General features: G+C 38.0%; 3 protein-coding genes across 3 annotated transcripts; 2 read left to right on the top strand and 1 right to left on the bottom strand.

Annotated features, from left to right (window-relative positions):
• Positions 1-622: 622 nt before the first annotated feature.
• Positions 623-1,835, top strand: LOC118735678 (chymotrypsin-2). Its single transcript, XM_036465595.1, has 2 exons — positions 623-1,509; positions 1,576-1,835. Exons 1-2 carry the CDS (start codon positions 814-816, stop codon positions 1,777-1,779), a joined length of 900 nt encoding a protein of 299 aa, XP_036321488.1. The 5' UTR covers positions 623-813; the 3' UTR covers positions 1,780-1,835.
• A 989-nt stretch (positions 1,836-2,824) lies between these two features.
• On the bottom strand, positions 2,825-4,123 carry LOC118735716. Its single transcript, XM_036465641.1, has 5 exons — positions 3,871-4,123; positions 3,510-3,820; positions 3,332-3,430; positions 3,198-3,269; positions 2,825-3,117 (listed from the first exon to the last, which is right to left on the bottom strand). The coding sequence occupies exons 1-5, from the start codon at positions 4,052-4,054 to the stop codon at positions 2,983-2,985; spliced, it is 801 nt and encodes a 266-aa protein (XP_036321534.1). The 5' UTR covers positions 4,055-4,123; the 3' UTR covers positions 2,825-2,982.
• A 6,400-nt stretch (positions 4,124-10,523) lies between these two features.
• On the top strand, positions 10,524-14,617 carry LOC118735635 (conserved oligomeric Golgi complex subunit 1). Its single transcript, XM_036465500.1, has 5 exons — positions 10,524-10,958; positions 11,022-11,704; positions 11,763-12,829; positions 12,892-13,539; positions 14,153-14,617. The coding sequence occupies exons 1-5, from the start codon at positions 10,807-10,809 to the stop codon at positions 14,282-14,284; spliced, it is 2,682 nt and encodes an 893-aa protein (XP_036321393.1). The 5' UTR covers positions 10,524-10,806; the 3' UTR covers positions 14,285-14,617.
• The last annotated feature ends 4,833 nt before the right edge of the window (positions 14,618-19,450 follow it).

The raw sequence follows: 19,450 nt of genomic DNA, 5'->3' as shown, positions 1-19,450 counted from the left end.
CTGGCTCAAGTTTTTAGATTTATTTTTTAAAAGCGACTATTGCTTTTTATACCAAGTCGGCTATGAAGGGGAACAATTAATCTTACGCTAAACCAAAGGCGATCAGTTCATTCCTTTTCGATTGCTCCCGAAGTCGTCTCGAATTAGTCGATTTTTTTTGCTGGGACAATACAACCACATAAACATTTGCATGCATATCCGAGTACATTCCTAGTGGATGGGAAAGAAAATCCAAAGAGTGTAACATAGGGACAAATATAAACGTGTTCCTCTTCGTATATTTCGTCGCATGTGACTTTGACGATATCGTTTGGCGCAGCAGTCTGGGCCGCCCGAGAGAAATTCGGCGGAAAAATACCCGCGTTGGTGCTTCTGATTTTCGTCAGTGAGAATGACAAAGTAACAACAGAATTATTTGAAAATCGTTTACTACTTAAAAGTATTTCCTACAGGGCACCCAATATACTCAAGTAATTTAAATAGTTTTTGTTGCTGCAAGTAAATTCTAACCAGCATAATCACCGAAGGGAAACCTTCGCATGCATTTCAAGTGCAGCCCTCCGCCCTGACCTATCTGATAGCTATGCAAATGTTGCAGTCGGCGGTTGTGAGGTCGCACTGCTCAGCACGCTAATTGCTCACAACTATGTAATTGCAATGGTTATACTAAATGTTCTGAACTATAAATAGTCGCGTTTTAATTTGAAATCCATACAAAGTACTTTTAAAATTCAAACTGTTAGTTAGACTGAAAATAATTTCGCCTCGAACCGATGCTAATGGAACTAAATTTCTACGCGATTACTTTTTTAAATGTTTTGGTTTCGCTGGTTTACGGTATGTAAAGCTCCTCTCCTCACTCTTCCATTTGCGCTCAGTTGCCCCCTTCTACACTTAATTTTTTTAGGAAGCACCGCAGACTCAACGCGCATTGTTGGTGGTAATGACGTGCCTCCTGGGGAATATGTTCCCTACCAAGTATCCCTACAGTATTTTACTAAAAAGAATAAGTACCAACACTTTTGTGGCGGCTCCATTATAGCACCAAGCCGTATTTTGACCGCCGCTCACTGCTGCAATGGCTTTGATGTGAAGCGGATGACAGTGCTGGCCGGCGTTCGCGACCTTAACGACTCGGAAGGTGTGCGAGTGCAGGTAGCTTCCTACGATATTCACGAAAACTACGAAGAACTTGTGACCAGTGATACAGCTATCCTGACACTAGTCGAACCGCTGAATTTGGATGGAGTACGAATGGCAGCTATTGACGTTAGGGGTTCTGAGCAGGTGGGCGGGGGAGTGCCAGTCACCTTGACGGGCTGGGGTTTGCGTTTGCCAATGCCTCTGCCATTCCTGCCTCCGGAGTTGGACAACGTCAATTACCCGACCACCTTGCAAACCATGAACTATCACACCATTACAAACCAGGAATGCAAAAACAGTGGGATGGAAGACCTCACTGACACGGAGATATGCGCTCGCGGCCGTCTGCTTAAAGGCGCCTGCTCGGTAAGTTCTAAAGGATACATTTTCTGAATTATTATTAGAATTGGATTTTTAATTTAATTTATACAGGGTGACTCTGGCGGACCCCTCGTTATGAAAACTGAAGAGGGGCTCCATCAAGTTGGCATTGTATCGTATGGACTCTTCATTTGTGGCGTCTTCAGTGTCATACCGGACGTGTACACAAGAGTTTCTGTGTTCGATGATTGGATACAGGCGCGATTACAGTTAAAGTTCGCACACACATGCCCTTTAAGTAGTACACACTCATAACTAGAAAATCCATATATCGTCGTGCGCACAAAATGCATATCTTAAGATAGACGTAGACTTTCCATTTTTAATAAAAAAAATTATGTTTCATGTATGGGTTGTTGCGTGCCTCAATTGGGTTGTTATCCTTGCAATAAACTTAAATTATGAATCCATTGAAAATATTCATTTCCTTACCCTCGCTATGGACTTTTGTATGTACATATGTGCATACACATATCCAACTTTCAAGGACATTCGTTTTAAAATACTGACTTTGTCGTCTCCTGCTAACAATTTTGGCGCGCCCAGACGGCAGTTTGGGGGTTGCTGTAATGTGCTTGCGGACAATTTAATAATACGGTTCATAAAATAAGTCGACCGGATTTTTATGACATCGCATATGAATATCGTTGGCTACCGCCGCACAAGCTACGGGCGGAGAAAATCAGTGAATGCCTTTAAATGTTAAGAGTTGAGGGGAGAGTTTACGGAAACTTTAAAAATTCACATGCATATCTTCACAAGCATTTTAAACTCCCAAAACGAACGAAACGATTATTGTAAGTGTACGCCAATGGCTCTTTATTGGACCTCTTCGTGGGGTTAATATGTGTGTATGTATGCATGTACAAATGTAGTGTAAGGTGATAAACAAACTGTGATTTTTATTGTAAATTCAAGCCTTCGACAATTCAGCCTTCAGTGGGGACTTCCCCTCCTACTGCAGCCGGAACTTCCTCAGCTACGTCTTCTTCGTTTGCTGCTCCGCTAGCTTCTGGTGGAGCTTCAGATTGTTCGGGTTCCGATGCGGCCGACCCTTGCTCCTTTTCGCTTATAGGCTCCGGTTCCGCGTCCAAGATAGCTTTCTGCTCCGAAATTCGATCTGGTTCAGTTTCTGGCTCTAGCTCTGGTTGCGGCTCTGGCGGCGCTTCTGATTCGAGCTCAATCGCCTGAGATGGCTGAATTGCTTCAAGTGATACACTTTCCTCCTGAGATAAAAAGTGATACAGTGTACAAAGTTTATGAATTGTGTGTTCAGAAGAGTCGGCTTACTATAGTCTGATCTGCGAGTTCCATAGGAACTTCTTCGACTGTACCAGGAACAGCCTGAAACAAAGTACAGCTTCTATAACCTCTTCAGTCGCTGGATAAGAAGTTTTACTTACAACTTTTATATCAGACCCAGGCTCGCATGCCCCATCATCCTAAAAAGATGTTAGACTAAAATATAATGAATATAACTGACATATTTACTTTCTCCGCGCTAGCTCTAGATTCTAAAGAAGCCGCGTGGCGGCGAAAAGCTTTTTGAATCGTAATTGCCGCTTCATTTTGTGTGTCTAAGTCCACGTTCATCTAATATTAGAGTAAAACATTAATTTCGTGATTTCATATCGTGTATGAAGCCCTTTATTTCCCTTTAGGTCTATGCTCACCTCTTCCTCAGTCACCATTTTACCCTTGGGTTTGCCTAAGGTTTTCCGCACTACGTAACCTCTGAAGTTAGCCTGAAATATGCAAAAACCCATTTAAGTTCGCATTGAGCTTTCCGCTATTTGTATATCCAAACCTGAATTTTAGTGGCGGCCGATTTTTCCTTCTCCTCTTCCTGCCGGCTGAGTTCACGCTGCTTAAAGTGCTGATATAGCTCTTCAGTACCTCCAAAGTCCTTTGCAGTGTAAATAGATTGACAAAACAAATGGAAACATATTCGGATTCCAACTTCCGCACAACATGAGCATACAAACCTCATGAGCCTTCATATAGGCATCGATAAAACGGCGATAGGCAGCCTCAATCATGGGTTTGGAAATTCTCAATTCCTGCTCAGTGAATTTGCAGCGTTCGATCATCGCATTTAGCATGTCCTGCTCCTCGAATCGCACGACTTCGATATCCTTTCGCTGCTCGCAACGCATTCGACTGAGGAAACGTCGGAAGCACTCCTCCATATGCATTGACATCTCCTGCGCCTTGTCCTTGCTGATATCGCAGACGCACATGTCCGCAATGATTTCGTCCACCACCGCCAGTGCGCGATCAATGATGCTTTTGGCCACTGCATTCCAGATATATTTGATATGGGAAAGGAGAAAATTAATATTTTACCTCTGGCTTTCTCGCGAGTCACGATCACCGAATGAAGGTAGTCGATGATGAATTGGCAAAGGCATTCGGTGGTGGGCTGGCAGCGCAGAACTTCTCGTGTGATGTCCGACAAGAGTTCAGGCAATCCCTGCGGCACATTGATCATCTGATTGCGAACCTTTCCGCGCTGTATGAGATAATTCATGGTGCCTTGCTATCTTTTACGTTGAACTTTTGCAAATTTTATAAAAAAAAAATAATAAATTGTAGTATTTGGGAGAAAGAAATTTCGTTTTCAATCAAAATATTTTGAGTCTCTACAGCAAAACTATTTTATTCATTTAATTTTTTGTTAGGGTTTTCTATTTTACCTGAAGCTCAGTTTTTGTGCATAATGCCCTTTTTTCTTCAAACTTTGAGTAAACTAATGAGTAAGAAAACACATATCTCTCTAATTGTGTCGAAAAAGTCCGAAAGGTCCAGTCTTTTATTGCTACCTTTGTAAGATCTCTTATTTTGCTACCTAGCGAGTACCAAAGGAGTGCAAAATATATGGGGTATTCACAACGGTGTCGTAAGCGTCGTATTGTTGTATGTCGTAAACTTTAAATGCCTAAAAATATATTAAGAGGGTTCGCAAAGTATCATCAAAGTCATATTATGAATTTTCGCAGTGTGGTTGTGGTTTTAAGTTCTCTAAACATTTATTTAAGCTTTGAAAGTTTATGACATACAACTATACGGCACTTACGACTCCGTTGTGAATCCCTCAACAATGTATTGCTCTAAAATCATATCTGAAGGATTACAACTTTATTGTTCTCTTGGGGTATAGAACCTACAAATCTCGGTTATTGCTACGAGATCATGTTAAAGGTAGTACACTTTTATCCCGCATTTTGGGAGATCTCCATTCTTTAGTTCTATTGAGTTTCGTAGATACATATATTTTGGCTTAAGGTTAAGTTATGCATAATTTGCACTGCACTGCATAGCATGACATTTTACGTAGAAATCAAAAACCAACAGACTTTCACATATGTAATGCTGTACGTTGGGTAACCGCTTACACGCAAAGCATATTTAACAGATTCCTTATGTGACAACTCCCATGCAATGCCAAGTATGCATAACTGAGCCTTCAACTTCCATGGGAACAATGCAAAAACATTGAAGTCTGTTGTTGTTGTTGTTGTAGAGGCTTAAGGCCTGTATGCAGCTCTCAAGAAAAGCAAAAACTCCATATAAAATGACGTACAAGAAATGGCTAAGAAATTTTCTTGAGTCAAATTTCCTTAAGGCAGTACGCAGTTTTTAAGAAATTTACTACGCTTTCTACAGAGCTGTAAAATGATTGAATCAATAGGATCTGCATTCACTCGACATTCTTTTCAAAATTTTGATTGTTTGTTTGTATAAAAAAAGCCTCATTCCTGAGTGGCTTAAAATGCTTGAAAACAAATAAACTGTGTTGTGTTTTTGAATGGTAGATTGACATTCAGTATGGATTGTGAATGTAACAGAAGCATTCGCACACACACATGATTGTATATTTAAAATGAATGCACACGTTTTTACCATTCAGTACTAATACTTTTTTCCCAGGGTTGAAATATTTTATACTTTAAAGTTTAAACATATCTGGAATTGAAAAAAAACATATATGTATACGTATGTATGTATTTCAACGCGTATGTATAGACGTTTTCTGACATTAACCCATGGCTAATGACTGGTGCGAAATCAGTCCAAACAAACATCGCAACCGTCGAGCACAAAGGACACATCTTGATACATACATTTACATATATTACATTCGAAATTAGTGAACTGTATATAGAAATATAAAACAGTGTCAATAGAATTGAGTTTTTAAAACTCTTGCTTGAAAAAACTTAAGAATTTCATTACCGGCATCTGTCCCTTCGTATTATAGACTTTTAGAACTATAAAAGGTCTATTCTGCACGTAACCGAAGATTTTTTAACCGGAAAATTTTATTACCAAAAAAAATGTTACCTGTTCATGTCACCGCGATTCTAGGAACGTTGGTAATGCTATATATTCAGCAATTCATCCATGAAGAATTGTGGAAATTCTGGCATTGCATATTTCACGGGGCGGGGCAATATTTTGTTACCAGCTTATGAGATGGTAACAAAATTTACCGGTTACAAGAGTACACCAATTGCGAAAAGGGTTTAAAAATTGATTGTAGACATTTTTTCGCAGAATATATGTATATATAAATTTAATTTGTATGATTATTTTTCTATTAATTTTTTTCTTCAGTTATCAAATTTGAAAACTTTCAAAACGAAATTTTATAGGATTCTTGTTTTCTTTAAAGAGGGGTTGAGGAGTTACATTGTAAAATTTTTTTTTATTAATTATTAATTAAAAGGTGTACTATTTAAACATATTTACTACGCACTTCTGCAGTAGGGTACTATAACTTTTCTCACGTAACGGATATTTGGAACAACCAAAATCGAGATAGATATATACTACATTTATGTACATACGTATGTATATACCGTAAATGCCCAGAATAAAAAGAGAAGTTGATTAGTCCATCTCCGTCTGTCTGTCTGTCCGTTTGTTTGTGTACACGATAACTCTAGGAAAAATTGAGATATCGGAAGAAAATTCGGTACGCGGGTTTCCCTTTATGCAGGGCAGAAGCGTATTGAAAATACAAAAATTAAACCATAACCTGGTCCCTCCCATAAAACGGTAATTTCGAAAAATTCAAAAAATTCAATATTTCCTTAATTACAGAAAACAAATTGCTAAAAAAGTCACATGTTTATTATTATACATTTTTGAAAAAATGGGACATATTTCTAACTTTTGAAATCAATTTGCTCAAAACATACATTTAGAATAATGTTTTAAGAAATAATTACACCCGAGCGCATTTGTGCACATGGGTATTATAACTTTGTTCGCATAGCGGTTGTTTGTTGTCTAGCCCTTCAGGTTAATAAAGATTGTAGAAAACTATTTTTGCTTGTGTGGAGTCCCGTTTGATTCCCAAAATTGGAAGGAACTAATTTTTTCAAATTGCAACACCTAATAAATAAATTATTTCTAAAATAGGTTACAGCAGACAATGTTTAATCATTTTTTATTAATATACCGACACCTGATTGGAAGATCAACCTATCTCGGCAGCCAATTCAAAAACGCCCTAACTCAGAAAACTTTTTATGAAAGTCCTACTTCAGAATTTGGTTGAAGAACGCCCTATCTCAAATGAAAATATATTGAAAATTTGCCGAGGTAGGGCGTTTTTGAACCGCATTCTGAGATAGGGCGTTCTTCAACAAAATTCTGAAATAGGGTGTTCTAGAACAGTTTTTTGAGATAGGGAGTTTTCGAACTGGCTGCCGAGATAGGTCGATCTTCCACTTAGGTGTCGATATGTAGTTTTGATGTTAACAAACAAACCAAAACTTGGGTTAAAAAGCGTGCTCAATGAAATGGGTATAAATTCTTAAATATTGCACTTTCGGAAAAGGATGTTAATGAAAATAGGGACCAACGAATTTTGTTAAATATTTTTTTTGTTGGAAATGTTGATAATTTGTGGCTTATTGTAAATGAAAAAACCTCCACAAACCAACGAATTCGATTTTCGAATCTTTATTAACTGCTTGACCCAATAGCGACGAAAAAAAGTACGAAGAAATTTGTATCAAACATTTTTATAATTAAATAATGAAATGTATATGTATGTCTAAATTTAGAACCAGAAGCTCTTAAATTTGTTAGTTTATATTAACTTATATATGTATGTACTAATTTATGCATTATGCATTATTAATGGTGTATTGGTAACACTTATTTGGAAAGCTGACAATTTTCTAAACAGAGATGTTAAAATCATTAATAATTTATATTTTTCATAATGACATTCTAACGACACGTTCACTAAAAAATATTTCTCCAATTAATATTTTTTATTCTTATAAATCCTTGTACAAATTTAAGTGAAAAAAAACTGATGATAACGCTCTATTAACTATTTTTCGTGTTGAAATTTTGCAGTCTTTTTAATAAAATGCAACCTGGCGTATTTTTCAGAGGGTTTTGTGTGTTCAAAATATTTATATCAATTGATTGGTACTGAGTGGATGTGTGCACACATAGCAAAAGCTGCATTCATCTGAGTGCTTATTCAGTGTTAAAAGTGAATCGTTCGTCATTCAATTTTTTCAATCTTTCTTTGAATATGGAAATGTGTGCAATCGTATCTACTTTGAGTGAATGTAGAATTGGAAAACTACAAGCCGCATTATTCAATAAGGGAGAATTCAATGAAAACTTAATAATATAAAATTGATGATTTTTAATTTCAAATGATTTCACAGTTTTACAGCTCTGGCTTTCTACTACGGTTTTCTAAAGTTTTTTTGTGAAAAAAGAGCACAAGGCAACCCAGGCTTGCAACAGAAATATATGCCCGTTCCATTATTTCTTGAGGAAAGAGTGAGGCAACAGGCTGTGAGGTATCAAAAATGTCAAAATTCCTTGGACACACACGCGAAATAATGGCAATTTTTTCTTGACCGTTTTCTTGAGAGCTGCATACAGGGCTTTACTGCCGTCCGTAAATTGGAGCGCTAAACGTTGCGTTTTCCATTGCCAACCAGCGTCAGCGCGCGGTATCCCCAAATCAGCGCGGCGTAATTTTTGGCGATTTCTCATTTCCTCTAATTTTTATTCTCCTTTCCTCTTACACTTTTTTGTCCTTTCTCCTTCTTTCCGTCTTTTGCATCCAACTTCAATACGTAACGCCCTGTCAAAAAAAGAAAATTCCATTTGCTCGGAGCTAGCGCTGCGTTATTGTAGGATGCTCCATACAAATTGTACGGGCATGGGGATTTTAACAGTTGTTTGGCGCTTGACGCGCCAATTTAGGGACGGTAATTACTTAGTTTTACCTAGATCAGCTTGTCCCGGAACTCACCTAACGGGAGACCCAGAAAGCGTGCAACTCCGACTGGATTATTCCATGGGGTCTCCCCAGGCAGACGAAGTTCTGTCTCGTCCACGTCAGGTGGCTGTGTTCCCAAAACGACATTCGCAGGTCGGGACCAACTCCCTGTGAATGCCGTTTATGGTCTGCCGGTATTCTGTTGGGTCCAGACGATATTTTATGAAACTCTGGACTCTGAACTCCGTCAGTCGTAAGCGAGGGCCCTGCTGCAAGTAGGTGTCTGTTCGGGTGCCCGCGTCTGTGACACCCTACTAAGAACTGCTTACAGAGCATCGTGTTGCGTTCCTTCACCATGAGCATTTGACCCTCGACGTGAAGGTGGTGCCGTGGCGATACCAGTTGCGGTCCGCAGTGCCGTGTTCTGGCATGTCTGTAGCTTCGTCCACTGCGTCCTGCTAGTCCCCGGCGACACAAGTGGCGGTACATAGTTCAGAAACGGCTGGCCAATTGTCTGTTAATGTTACCAACCACGCTTCTTTGTTTTTGCCCCATGTGCTTCTGGCTGGTGACTTGAGAATTTTGTTGCGGCTCTGTACCGAGAAGACGAGCAGACTTTTGATGGTGACTCCGAGAATTTTTGAGTTATTCAGCATCGGAATTGGTTCGCGATTGATGTGAATTCCCAGCTGGAGTCTGACCCCCTTCGTCCAGGTGGTCAAAATGGTGCAGTGAAGAATCGAGAAAGATCTGAGAGGAAACTTTCGAGCACAAGTCATCAATTCCATCCCCGGACGCTATTATCGAGCAGTCGTTAGCATAGAGACCACAGAGACTCCCTTTGGTGGTTGAGGGAGTTTTAAGATGTAATAATTCAACAACAGAGGGTAGAGGACACCACCCCTGACGATGTCGAATGGTGTGGTGCTGTGCACTTTATGGAAACTACTTGTATCTTCGCTACCGCGAAAGGAGGGATATAGGGCGATAAGATTCTTCTTTGTTGGCCGGTTTCCCAGGTTTAAGCAGTGGGACCACTCTCCCCGTTTTCCAAATATCTGGAACGATGAGAGCGGCCATGGAAAGATGGAGTACCCTGCTGAAATATTATGCTCCCGGAGCGCCAATTTTTTCAGCATCTGCATGCATATTCCGTCACGTCCAGTAGCTTTGGAGGGTTTCGGTTCCCCGATGGCTACCTGAATCTCACGGCTGGGGAAAGCAAGAGGAGCACTGGGTGTTAGAAGTTTGTGCAGCCCTCTTGTCACTCAAAATTTGGATTTGACAACCCTGCGTTACGTACGCTCACCTGTTTGAACTTCGGTTGATGTGGAAGGACTGAGAAGGTACTTCCAGTAACCTACGCCAAGCCATTCCAATCAGCTTCGCAAAAGTTGACGTAGGCTCGATGTAATCTTCGTGGGAACTTATTGGAGCTCGAATTATTGCCTGGTATTGTTTGTGTGCGCCCGCGCACGTCGTAGAAACTAATGAACCTAGGTGCGTGCCCATTTTCCATTTGCTTGCGCGCCATTTTCATTAAGAACGGGATTTCAAAGTATTAATCGAAATAGAATAGCATGAAGGTATCGAAAGTAATATGGTATCGAAATAAATTTTAGTCAACACTTGTAGAATGAAATTACAGATTTTTAATTTTTATATATTACCTAAAACACTAAAACTTTCTGGAGCTAAAAAAGTGCTAGATAATTTTGAAAAGAGCTAAAAAGACTAGGAGCTAAAGCCTAATTTTCGGAGTTAATAGAAAAATAAAGAGCTAAATCTAGTTGCAAAAGCCACAAAATTGTCCTTTTTTTATTGCGGCGACTGTGCTTGCACAAATTACTTAAATTCCACTGCGTTTTAGGACTACTCTCCAATAGAATGTACCTAACGGCCGCTAGATAGCGCAGCGGGCAATCAGCTGTGAACGACGTGTCAAATGATTGTTTTCTTTTCACAAAACATTTGGTGATAATTGATAATTTCAGTATTATTATTGAGATAAATACATGAATAAAGGCGAAATGGATGCCGCCAACTTACTTAATCTCGATGTAGACACGTTATTTGAACAGCACAGCGTCCCGGAAATCGATGTCGTTCACAAGAAAATCCAGTCGGTAGTAGAAAACAAACGCGAGGAGCTGCGCCTAATGGTTGGGTATGACTTTGACGGATTTGCTATTAATTTATACACTTTGTTCTAATATGTTTTTCCCGGCAGTGAACGTTACCGCGATTTGCTACAGGCTGCGGATACCATTGTAGCTATGAAAGATTCCTCGGCGAAACTCATCGAACAGGTTGAGTCCATTACGAAAAATTGCCGCAAGCTAAATGAACAACAGTTGTTGGGTTTTAAAACTAGTGAATCGGAAGATTTACTACGAAATCGAAATGCAAATAAACAATTAAATCATTACTTCAGTACAATGGTGCAGATTAAGCTTCTGACTGCTTTGCCGGAATTAATTTGGACGAACATTGACGAAGAGCGTTTCTATACTGCTAGCGAATTGTTCATATTTAGCAGGCATATAAGCACAGGACTGCAGTTGGATGCAAATAACGCACTGATACAACATCTTCCTGTGGCCAAAAAACAATGGGAAATATTAAAACCCTTCAATGTGACCATAAAACAACATGCTTTGGCTGCATTAGAGCGTGAAGATCTAAGCGTCGATGTGGCAGTAGATTGTTTACTCAGCTTATTGTCGCTAGATAAGAATACAATAAACAGTGTTTTCAAAACGTTTCTAAGTCTTCGTTGTACCGCGTTTGTAAGTTGCCTCAGCGAAGATAATCCTGGTGCTAATGAACAGCGTAGGCGTGTAAAAGACCGAATTTTAGCAAGCCTGCGGATACTAAATGGCACGGTGGATCTTATGTCGAAATGCTTCATAGGTTTGTTCCGCCACTTTTGATATCAATAACAAATTTTATGAACTGGATTGTTTTTCAGACGACGGTTTGTTGTTGCAAAAACTGGCTGAACTCAGCGACGCTAACGCACCACCCACATTAAATTTAATGCATCGTACCGATGCACAGTTTTCGTATTTATTACCGGAAATCATTTCAAATTTTCGCCCAAAAATCGGAACGCAATCTCTAGACGTAATACAGATCCGTTCCACACTTGAGCAATGGCTTTCAGATACCCGCCAAATTGCTGGCACTCAACTTAAGCAACTTTTTGATTTCGTATCAACAATGAGCACCATCAAAGAACTAAAAACAGAAGCCAATGCTTACAGAAAACATTTAAACTTCGATCAACTAGTAAAAAAACTACAACTCTCACATTCCCTGGATTTTTTCGAAATAAATTACATACCACTTATTAACCAACGCATCCATGACATTATCCACGACAGCTGGCAGAAAGCTATGCAAACAACATTCGATGCAATAGAACATGCATTGCCAGATGTTAGTGTGAACTCTTGGGATATTTGGTCTGAAAGTGTAAGTGACTTGCCGTGCAGCTTGGAGGTTGCCTTAAGTGATGATCTCAAAGTAAGGAATTTGTTAATGAAGACAAGAGGCTACGACGCTGCGACCATTGCACTATGCTCTGAATTTGACCGACAACTCGAAGGCATCGTCTCAGAGATGAATGTTTTGCTTGAAGAGCAAGCAACTCGTGCGGAAGACAAACTTGCACTAATAGTATTCCTGCGAGAGACAGCTGAAACGCAGTTAACACATTTCCTTAGTCGGACAAAGAGCCTGCACCTAGCTTCGATGCAGCGTTGCGAGCTTTTATTTGTGGCCAGGTGCTGCATCGCATTGGTTGAACTCTGCCCCAACTTAAAAGTATGCTTCTGCCAAAGAAGCGGCTGGCGGCAGTGGGTAGGTAATGTTGCTGCGAATAGCGTGGAACACTGGAGTCGAGTGTGTATGTTACTGGAGGAGGAAACATTTATTTTTTGGCAACAACTAGTGGAAGGTATACTGGAAGAGAACCACTGTAAAAAGATGCTTACAAGTGTCATCACTAACGACAATATTCTAGAAGAGTTCGCGGTGAGTATGAGTATGTTTTAACCATTTTACTATTTAAATCATTTAGTTATTTTTTCTTTTAGAATTGGGAAACCGTTAAACTAGAGCAAAAAGATGAGCAGGATGCTACCATACATTCGACTTTTCGCATTCCCAACCAGCCACGTATATCACTACAAGCGTATCTTTTTACATTAGTGCGCGCGTTGAATTTAATCGTGCCACAAACCTTGCCCTCAAAAGTGCTACATTACTGTAATCAAAAGCTTCTATCCCAAATACTGGAACAATATCAAAGCAATGCCAAGGACAAAGCGGTGAGCAGTCAAAGTATCGCCTTACAACTGTATTTCGATTTGAAATTTCTACAATGTATGTTTGGTATCACGCGAGACGATCGTTCATTGAACGAACAATTCGGTGCTTTACAAAGTACCTTCAAAGATCTTATTGACCCCTTCGATTTTGAGTTATTTACTGAACACATTTCAACTAATGTCAAGCGATCTGTAGCTCGGTTAAATTTTCAATTTGGTGTTCTGACGCCACCGTTGTCAGCGCACATGGCTCCTGCTGCGTCCATGCTGTTGGGACAGGAGAAGGATCCAAATGTTTTGAGTTTAAGTTCAAACGGGTCAACATCGTTGTGGTTCCCTCTGCTACCAATTGTCACTCCGACACCTGCTGCCAATCCAGAGCAAAGTAACGCAATTTCGGTGGATGCTGAAAAGGTAAATCTCAGATTATACTTCACTAGTCAGTACAGTACCAATGTAAACAAAATCGTGTTTTTTATTCTTCTTTAAGAACCTTTTTTTAAATTTATAGCTACACACGCGTAAGCTAAAAATATTTTGGGACTGATAAGTATGTAAATTTTGCTCAGGATGTTGTTTAGTTATCTTGTTGGTTATCTCACTAAAAGTTTTAATGAAGTACTAATTACAAATCCAAAATAATGAAGAACTTGTTTGTATGTATGTATATAGAAATTCGGAGTGAAAAGTTTACTGCTACTCCTGGAATGACCACTCCATAAACCCATGTTGCTTGTGCGTTTATATAAACGATTAAATACCATCTCATAATACTTGGTTACATCTGCTCCAGATTGGATTCATAAGTTATTATTATGTTTTTTGGTGCTGCAACTAATATGCTTCTCATTGTTTTGGTGAATTTGATTTGCTTTGAGTTAATTAAATGATTTGTTTGTTACAATTAATCTTTTACTTATAGAAGTAACTACATGCGTATGTATGTGCAAATACATACATACATACACCAAGTAAACGATAATTCTAACTTTCTCTGTTTTTAACCTTTAAACACCTCCGCTTTCAGAATACGCCTACTCGTAAAGTAACTGCGTCAACATCATTAGCGAACACTGGAACAAAAGGGAAAGTTGATTCCAAAACGAAATCCGGTGCTGCCTCCTTCTTTGGCGCCATGTCACAGGATTGGTTTCGATAGTAAGACGACCTTTAAGGTGGTTACGTTAATTGGAATGAAGTATTCATAAATAGACCCGCATATATTACATATGTATGTATTATAGCATACAGATATGTACACACATTAGTACATAAGTTTAGTCTGTAAGTACGCAGATGGGAGAGAGCTACTCCAATCAATTATATGGGGATTTTTCGTATACATACATACATAATTAATTACTTATAAGGCAGCCGCATGTTTTAGTTTGAGTGAGTTGTTAAGCTAAATCTACTTTGTTAACGTTGCACACTTCACTGAAAAATGTATTGGAAAACTGGAATAGAAAATAAATACCACAGCTGTTTACAAGTCAATTTGTTATATTTGTATGTACCAAAGCGGCGGAATAAAAATATAGGAGCAATTTAAAGCACACATACATACATACGTACCTATTTGCTAATGTAAAAGTATGTGTGTATACTAATGAAGAATAACTAATTTTTTTTCAATTAGTTAGATCTTTAAAAGATGTTTCCTTGCTTGACATGCGCATGTACATGTATTTCTTGCTACATTGAAACAACATAAATCAATTATTATCTAAATTTATACTTATTAACAAATTTGCTAATTGCTTACAAGTTAAGATGAAGACAAATGAAATTTTAACTTAATTCGTAAAATAAACATACATATACATATGTTTGCTGTGAGCTTGCATGTGTTAGGACCGACCACTGCTACTTCTTGCCACCTTTTTTTCCACCTCCGCCGCCAGCACCACCTCCGCCTGCCTTTTGCTCCTGACCTTTTTTCCCACCACCTTTGTCAGCTCCGCCTACAGTTTTGTTTTTGTTTCCGCTTTTGTCACCACCGCCGCCACCTCCTTTTTTCTGAAATACCGAAAGAGAATCATGAGAGCGATGAAAAAACTCCGTTGAAAATCAAGTTTGGCTGCGAGTTTGTTTTAAAATTTATAAATTTATAATTTTTTTTTGTTATTGAAGAGTGTAACTAATTTTAGTTATTTTAAAAATACCATAGGTTTTTAGTGGGAAATTGGCAGATTGTACAATACTGGATTTGAAAAGAAAATTGCAGAAATTACCGCCACATTTCTTCTTTGTTGTGTACAAATTTCATAGCTGTGTCGATGAACAATAATCCCATTAAAATAAAATGTGTCTTCATTTCTACGATGGGGGCGTATGTAAACTATTATATTTAAATCCGTTTTTTTGCAAATTTTCGGATTATGAGTTGACACTATTGTAGCAAAGGATAGGGTTTGAGGCAACTTCCAAAATTTTTCCTCTTGCCGAAGGAGGTGCTGGTATCAAATCTAACGTTTCTAAGTATACATTTAGAGAATGCTCATGATGCTCATATTTTACTTTAGAAGTATTGTGTACATATCTTAATCAAACAATTGGTTAAATAACCTAAGAACATTTCAAATTTAAATTATCTAAAAAAATATGACAAGCTTCAGTTGGCATAGCAACAGTTGCTTTTTGTAAAAATCACCAATATTTTTGCCAGCTTCACAGCGATCCAGTAGCGTATTTCAAGGTCATTGAGCACCCTGTATTGGTTGCAGTAAAAAACTGAATTACAAATATCAAAAGGAAAAAACTAAGGGGGTGCCCCGTTTTCTAGGATGAAAATGTTTTCCCCCATACAAAAATTGGACTGCGTTAATGTGCATACTAGGGCATTCAATCCCGAAGCATTTTGACAATCCCGAGATTTCGGAATTCAAAAATTCTAATTCCCGGGATTTATCGGGATTTCTACTTCATCCCAACTTTTTGCATTTTACAGTAGGTTCGCCTTTTTTTCAAAGCATACAGATTCATTGCCACCATATTTGGTCTTAGGGCAGCATAGTGCCCCTTAGTAAAAGAGTACGTAATTTGATGTTTAAATGTTTTTATTCTAAAATATCTATATTACTTGTCAAAAACATTTACTCATATTTGCAGAAATCCTTTTCCAAAAAAAGGCCAACAAAGTAAAATGAAGAACAACTCTGCCACACTGTAAAAACTTGTTGTGTATTTAATTGCTACCAGATTTTTCGTTATCACACAGTTCTTGCACAAAATATTTGAACAAGTACAGTTATTCAGGCAGATCCCGAAATTCACTTCCTAGTGCAAATGGCTCAAGTTCACTTTGAATCCAAATTTTGGTGTTCTGTGTTTCATGTAATATGAATTTTTTTTCGTTTCCAACATCTCTTTCATTCGGTAAATGATTCAGTAAAAATATCGGGATCCTGGAGCAGTAATCCCGGGATTGAATGGCCTAGTGCATACATAGCCATAAAAATTCGCCAGTATTAAAAAATTGTAAAATAAACAATTGGGTGTTATTATTGGAAGACTCATTGGGTGAGAGCGGTGCCCTCCCCCCCAACATGCATTTTTGGATCGGCCTAATGCACAAACCTACATATGTACATATGTTTTAACATATTGGGGACTTAAATAAGTCAAAATACGTTTAGGAAGAAATTTCAGTTATTGTTGGCCCTATTAGCTATCTATAGTATTATATCGCACGTTTAATAGTAAAGAGAATTATTTCAAAATTAAAATTTTGTGGGAAAACGCAATTAAAGTTTGATCAAGTAAACAATTGGTATACAAAAAACAGATGGAAAGACACACATCTTCGCCATTTTTGGGAAGTTTGGTTAGATATTAGACTGAACCTATTACCCTTATTAAGCTTATTAATTATATGATGAAATCTCAAAAAATTTAAATTTTAAATTACTTTTCTATATCTATTGTTAAACGTGCGCTATATCGTTACCATAGTTCACAAAGGTCCCAACCAAAAAATTTTTTATTTTACAGGAGAAGAAAAAAACATTATGTCAGTATCAAAACCAGGTAGGGCTTTTTAAAAACTGGCTTGTAGCTCCGGTGATTGTGGTACTAACATTTAAAATTTTTTTGAAGGTGTATTTTAATATATCCTACCAAAATCTATGAAAAACACAGTCTCGAAAAGGCCTTTGTGAATAAAGGTAACGATCGTGTTACTCTTCATTCGACTCTCAAAAATGAGGTGTCAAATTAAAAGGCTTGGGCTGTAGATAAGAAATAAGTTTTTATTTTTTTTAATCTTGAACTTTGTTTTAGCGGATCGGAAATTTTATGAAATGAAAATCCGACACCATGCGAGACCTGTATTCACCCAGAAACGGTTGGATTGGAATTATATGAAAAAATTGGGAATATTTATTTAGGTTTTTGTATAGGGTATTGCGGTGGGTCTTGTCGATATATTTGACTGTGCATGTTGATGTTGTGGAAGATATAAACCGGACAATTAGATTAATTTTCTTTCGTTGCCGATCTACTTACAATTACTTCGCTTGCATAACACAAATTTTGCTTACATTTCCTCCGCCACCTCCACTACCACCGCCGCCACTTCCTCCCCCTCCTCCACCACCACCTCCTTTATTTTTACCCATAACTACTGCTTGTTAGCCGCTCTGTTTTTTTATATCTACAAAATATGCGATGGCACTAATTGAGTATCGGCTAATATCAAAAAACGATTCTCATTGAACCGCCGATGGCCTATGTTGGCACTACCATTCTACAGTTGTAACTACAGCAAAAATAGAATTTGCAAAATTTTAATAAATATTCGGAAAAGTATTTGTAGATAAATACCAGAAGAAAAGAGAAAAGGCGAACTATGAGATAGAAGAGTGCATAATATTTATTAAAAACAATGCAAAACCAAGGAGGAACATTTATACATATACATACATACACATGCACTTAGGTAGCAACATAAAGCAAATAGTGATGATAAACCAAAGTGCAAAAAAGAATATTTGCCATCTATGAGGAAAAGCGCGATAATCGTTTGGCCATGGGCTTGGCCGCATTCAAGGTCACATGGTCGTCCATTTACCCGAATCTCTCACCCAGTGTTTGTTGCCTCGCAAGTTGTTGTACATACATATATGTATGTATGTGCCCGTGAATAGGTAAACAAATTGAGAAGCGTTGCAACATTCTACATATCGCTCATTTACCAAAAGACTGTCACAACTCAAAAATCGGAATTTTGGGAGAGACGAAATTGAGATGGACGTACTCTTCCCCTGAGGAAACTAAAAAAGATATTGTTATGAAAATTTTCGCACAATACATTATTAGATCGAAAATTAGTTTTTCGTTTGAGTTGCCACGGCCTTACACACCTTTGCGCGGATATATGTACCTATATAAATACATAGGTATCAACAAATCTATACATATAATAAAATTGTAACAGACCGATTTCTGTACATTATAGATTTTCAAGAAAAATTAATAAGGGGGTCTTAATTAGAGCAACAGAAGCCAAATCAACAATTTTTTTTAGAATTTTTGTCTGTCTGTATGTTTGTACGCGCCTCACACGAAAACTAATGCATGAAATTGAATGCAGTTTTCAGCGATGTATTGCTAGAGGTCTAGCTTAAAATATAGAAAAACATGCGAGAGTTGTCTGTCACCTGTTTGAAAAGTGGAGTTTAAGTAAATTGATAAGAAGTAAATATTGCAATATGGCTGTCAAAAGAAAGAGGTTTAAGGAGGCTTACAGCCGAAAAAATATTTTCGTTGAAGGTTGCCACCTGTTTAAAAGTTTTAATTCAATTTAATTGAGAAGATAAATTGAATATTGCAATATGGGTATCAAACTGCATACTTTTTAGAAGTTTAGATGACGTTTTAATTAAATTTTCTCAGCTCCAAAAAAAAAAAATTTGAAGAACCATGTAAAGCCGTTTGGAACCAGAGGGGATTTTAGACAAGGCGATTAATTTTCGTGCGACTGACGTATGCAGATAGTTGTTGGAAAAGCCATCAAAAATTAGCTAGCAACAAAAATTTCGAGAATCAAGTGTCTTACTTTCTCAAAGAGAAAAAAGTTTGCCGCGAACAGAAATGTGTCTTTAATTTGAAAGCTTCACTGTCCGCTGTGCATTTTAAAATCTAACGTTTTTTTTTTTAATTCCAGCAAAAATGCAACTGTGTGCCACAAACCTCTTTCCAAATTCCTGCTGGCAAAAATTTTCCCAGCACGAATTTGTAACTTCCCCTCCAAATGAAATGTCAAAATTGTGTTCACTCTTTGCAAGTTTTTGTCCAAACGAATGATTTGGTAACATTCGGTACA

Source organism: Rhagoletis pomonella, unplaced genomic scaffold, assembly GCF_013731165.1.
Source record: "Rhagoletis pomonella isolate Grant_MI unplaced genomic scaffold, Rhpom_1.0 Rhpom_scaffold_00001, whole genome shotgun sequence".
Taxonomy (NCBI): Eukaryota; Metazoa; Arthropoda; class Insecta; order Diptera; family Tephritidae; genus Rhagoletis; species Rhagoletis pomonella.
The sequence above is the reverse complement of the archived record's forward strand: the minus strand, read 5'-3'. Positions and strand labels throughout refer to the sequence as shown.

Bases quoted from the DNA above. Each gene is read 5' to 3' on its own strand.
- LOC118735678 (XM_036465595.1), top strand. From the start codon at position 814: ATGTTTTGGTTTCGCTGGTTTACGGTATGTAAAGCTCCTCTCCTCACT. The intron at 1,510-1,575 runs GTAAGTTCTAAA...TAATTTATACAG, and splicing joins TGCTTAAAGGCGCCTGCTCG to GGTGACTCTGGCGGACCCCT.
- LOC118735635 (XM_036465500.1), top strand. From the start codon at position 10,807: ATGAATAAAGGCGAAATGGATGCCGCCAACTTACTTAATCTCGATGTA. The intron at 10,959-11,021 runs GTATGACTTTGA...TTTTCCCGGCAG, and splicing joins GAGCTGCGCCTAATGGTTGG to TGAACGTTACCGCGATTTGC. The intron at 11,705-11,762 runs GTTTGTTCCGCC...ATTGTTTTTCAG, and splicing joins TATGTCGAAATGCTTCATAG to ACGACGGTTTGTTGTTGCAA.
- LOC118735716 (XM_036465641.1), bottom strand. From the start codon at position 4,054: ATGAATTATCTCATACAGCGCGGAAAGGTTCGCAATCAGATGATCAAT. The intron at 3,821-3,870 runs GTAAAATATTAA...TCTGGAATGCAG, and splicing joins GACTCGCGAGAAAGCCAGAG to TGGCCAAAAGCATCATTGAT. The intron at 3,118-3,197 runs GTGAGCATAGAC...CTCTAATATTAG, and splicing joins AAATGGTGACTGAGGAAGAG to ATGAACGTGGACTTAGACAC.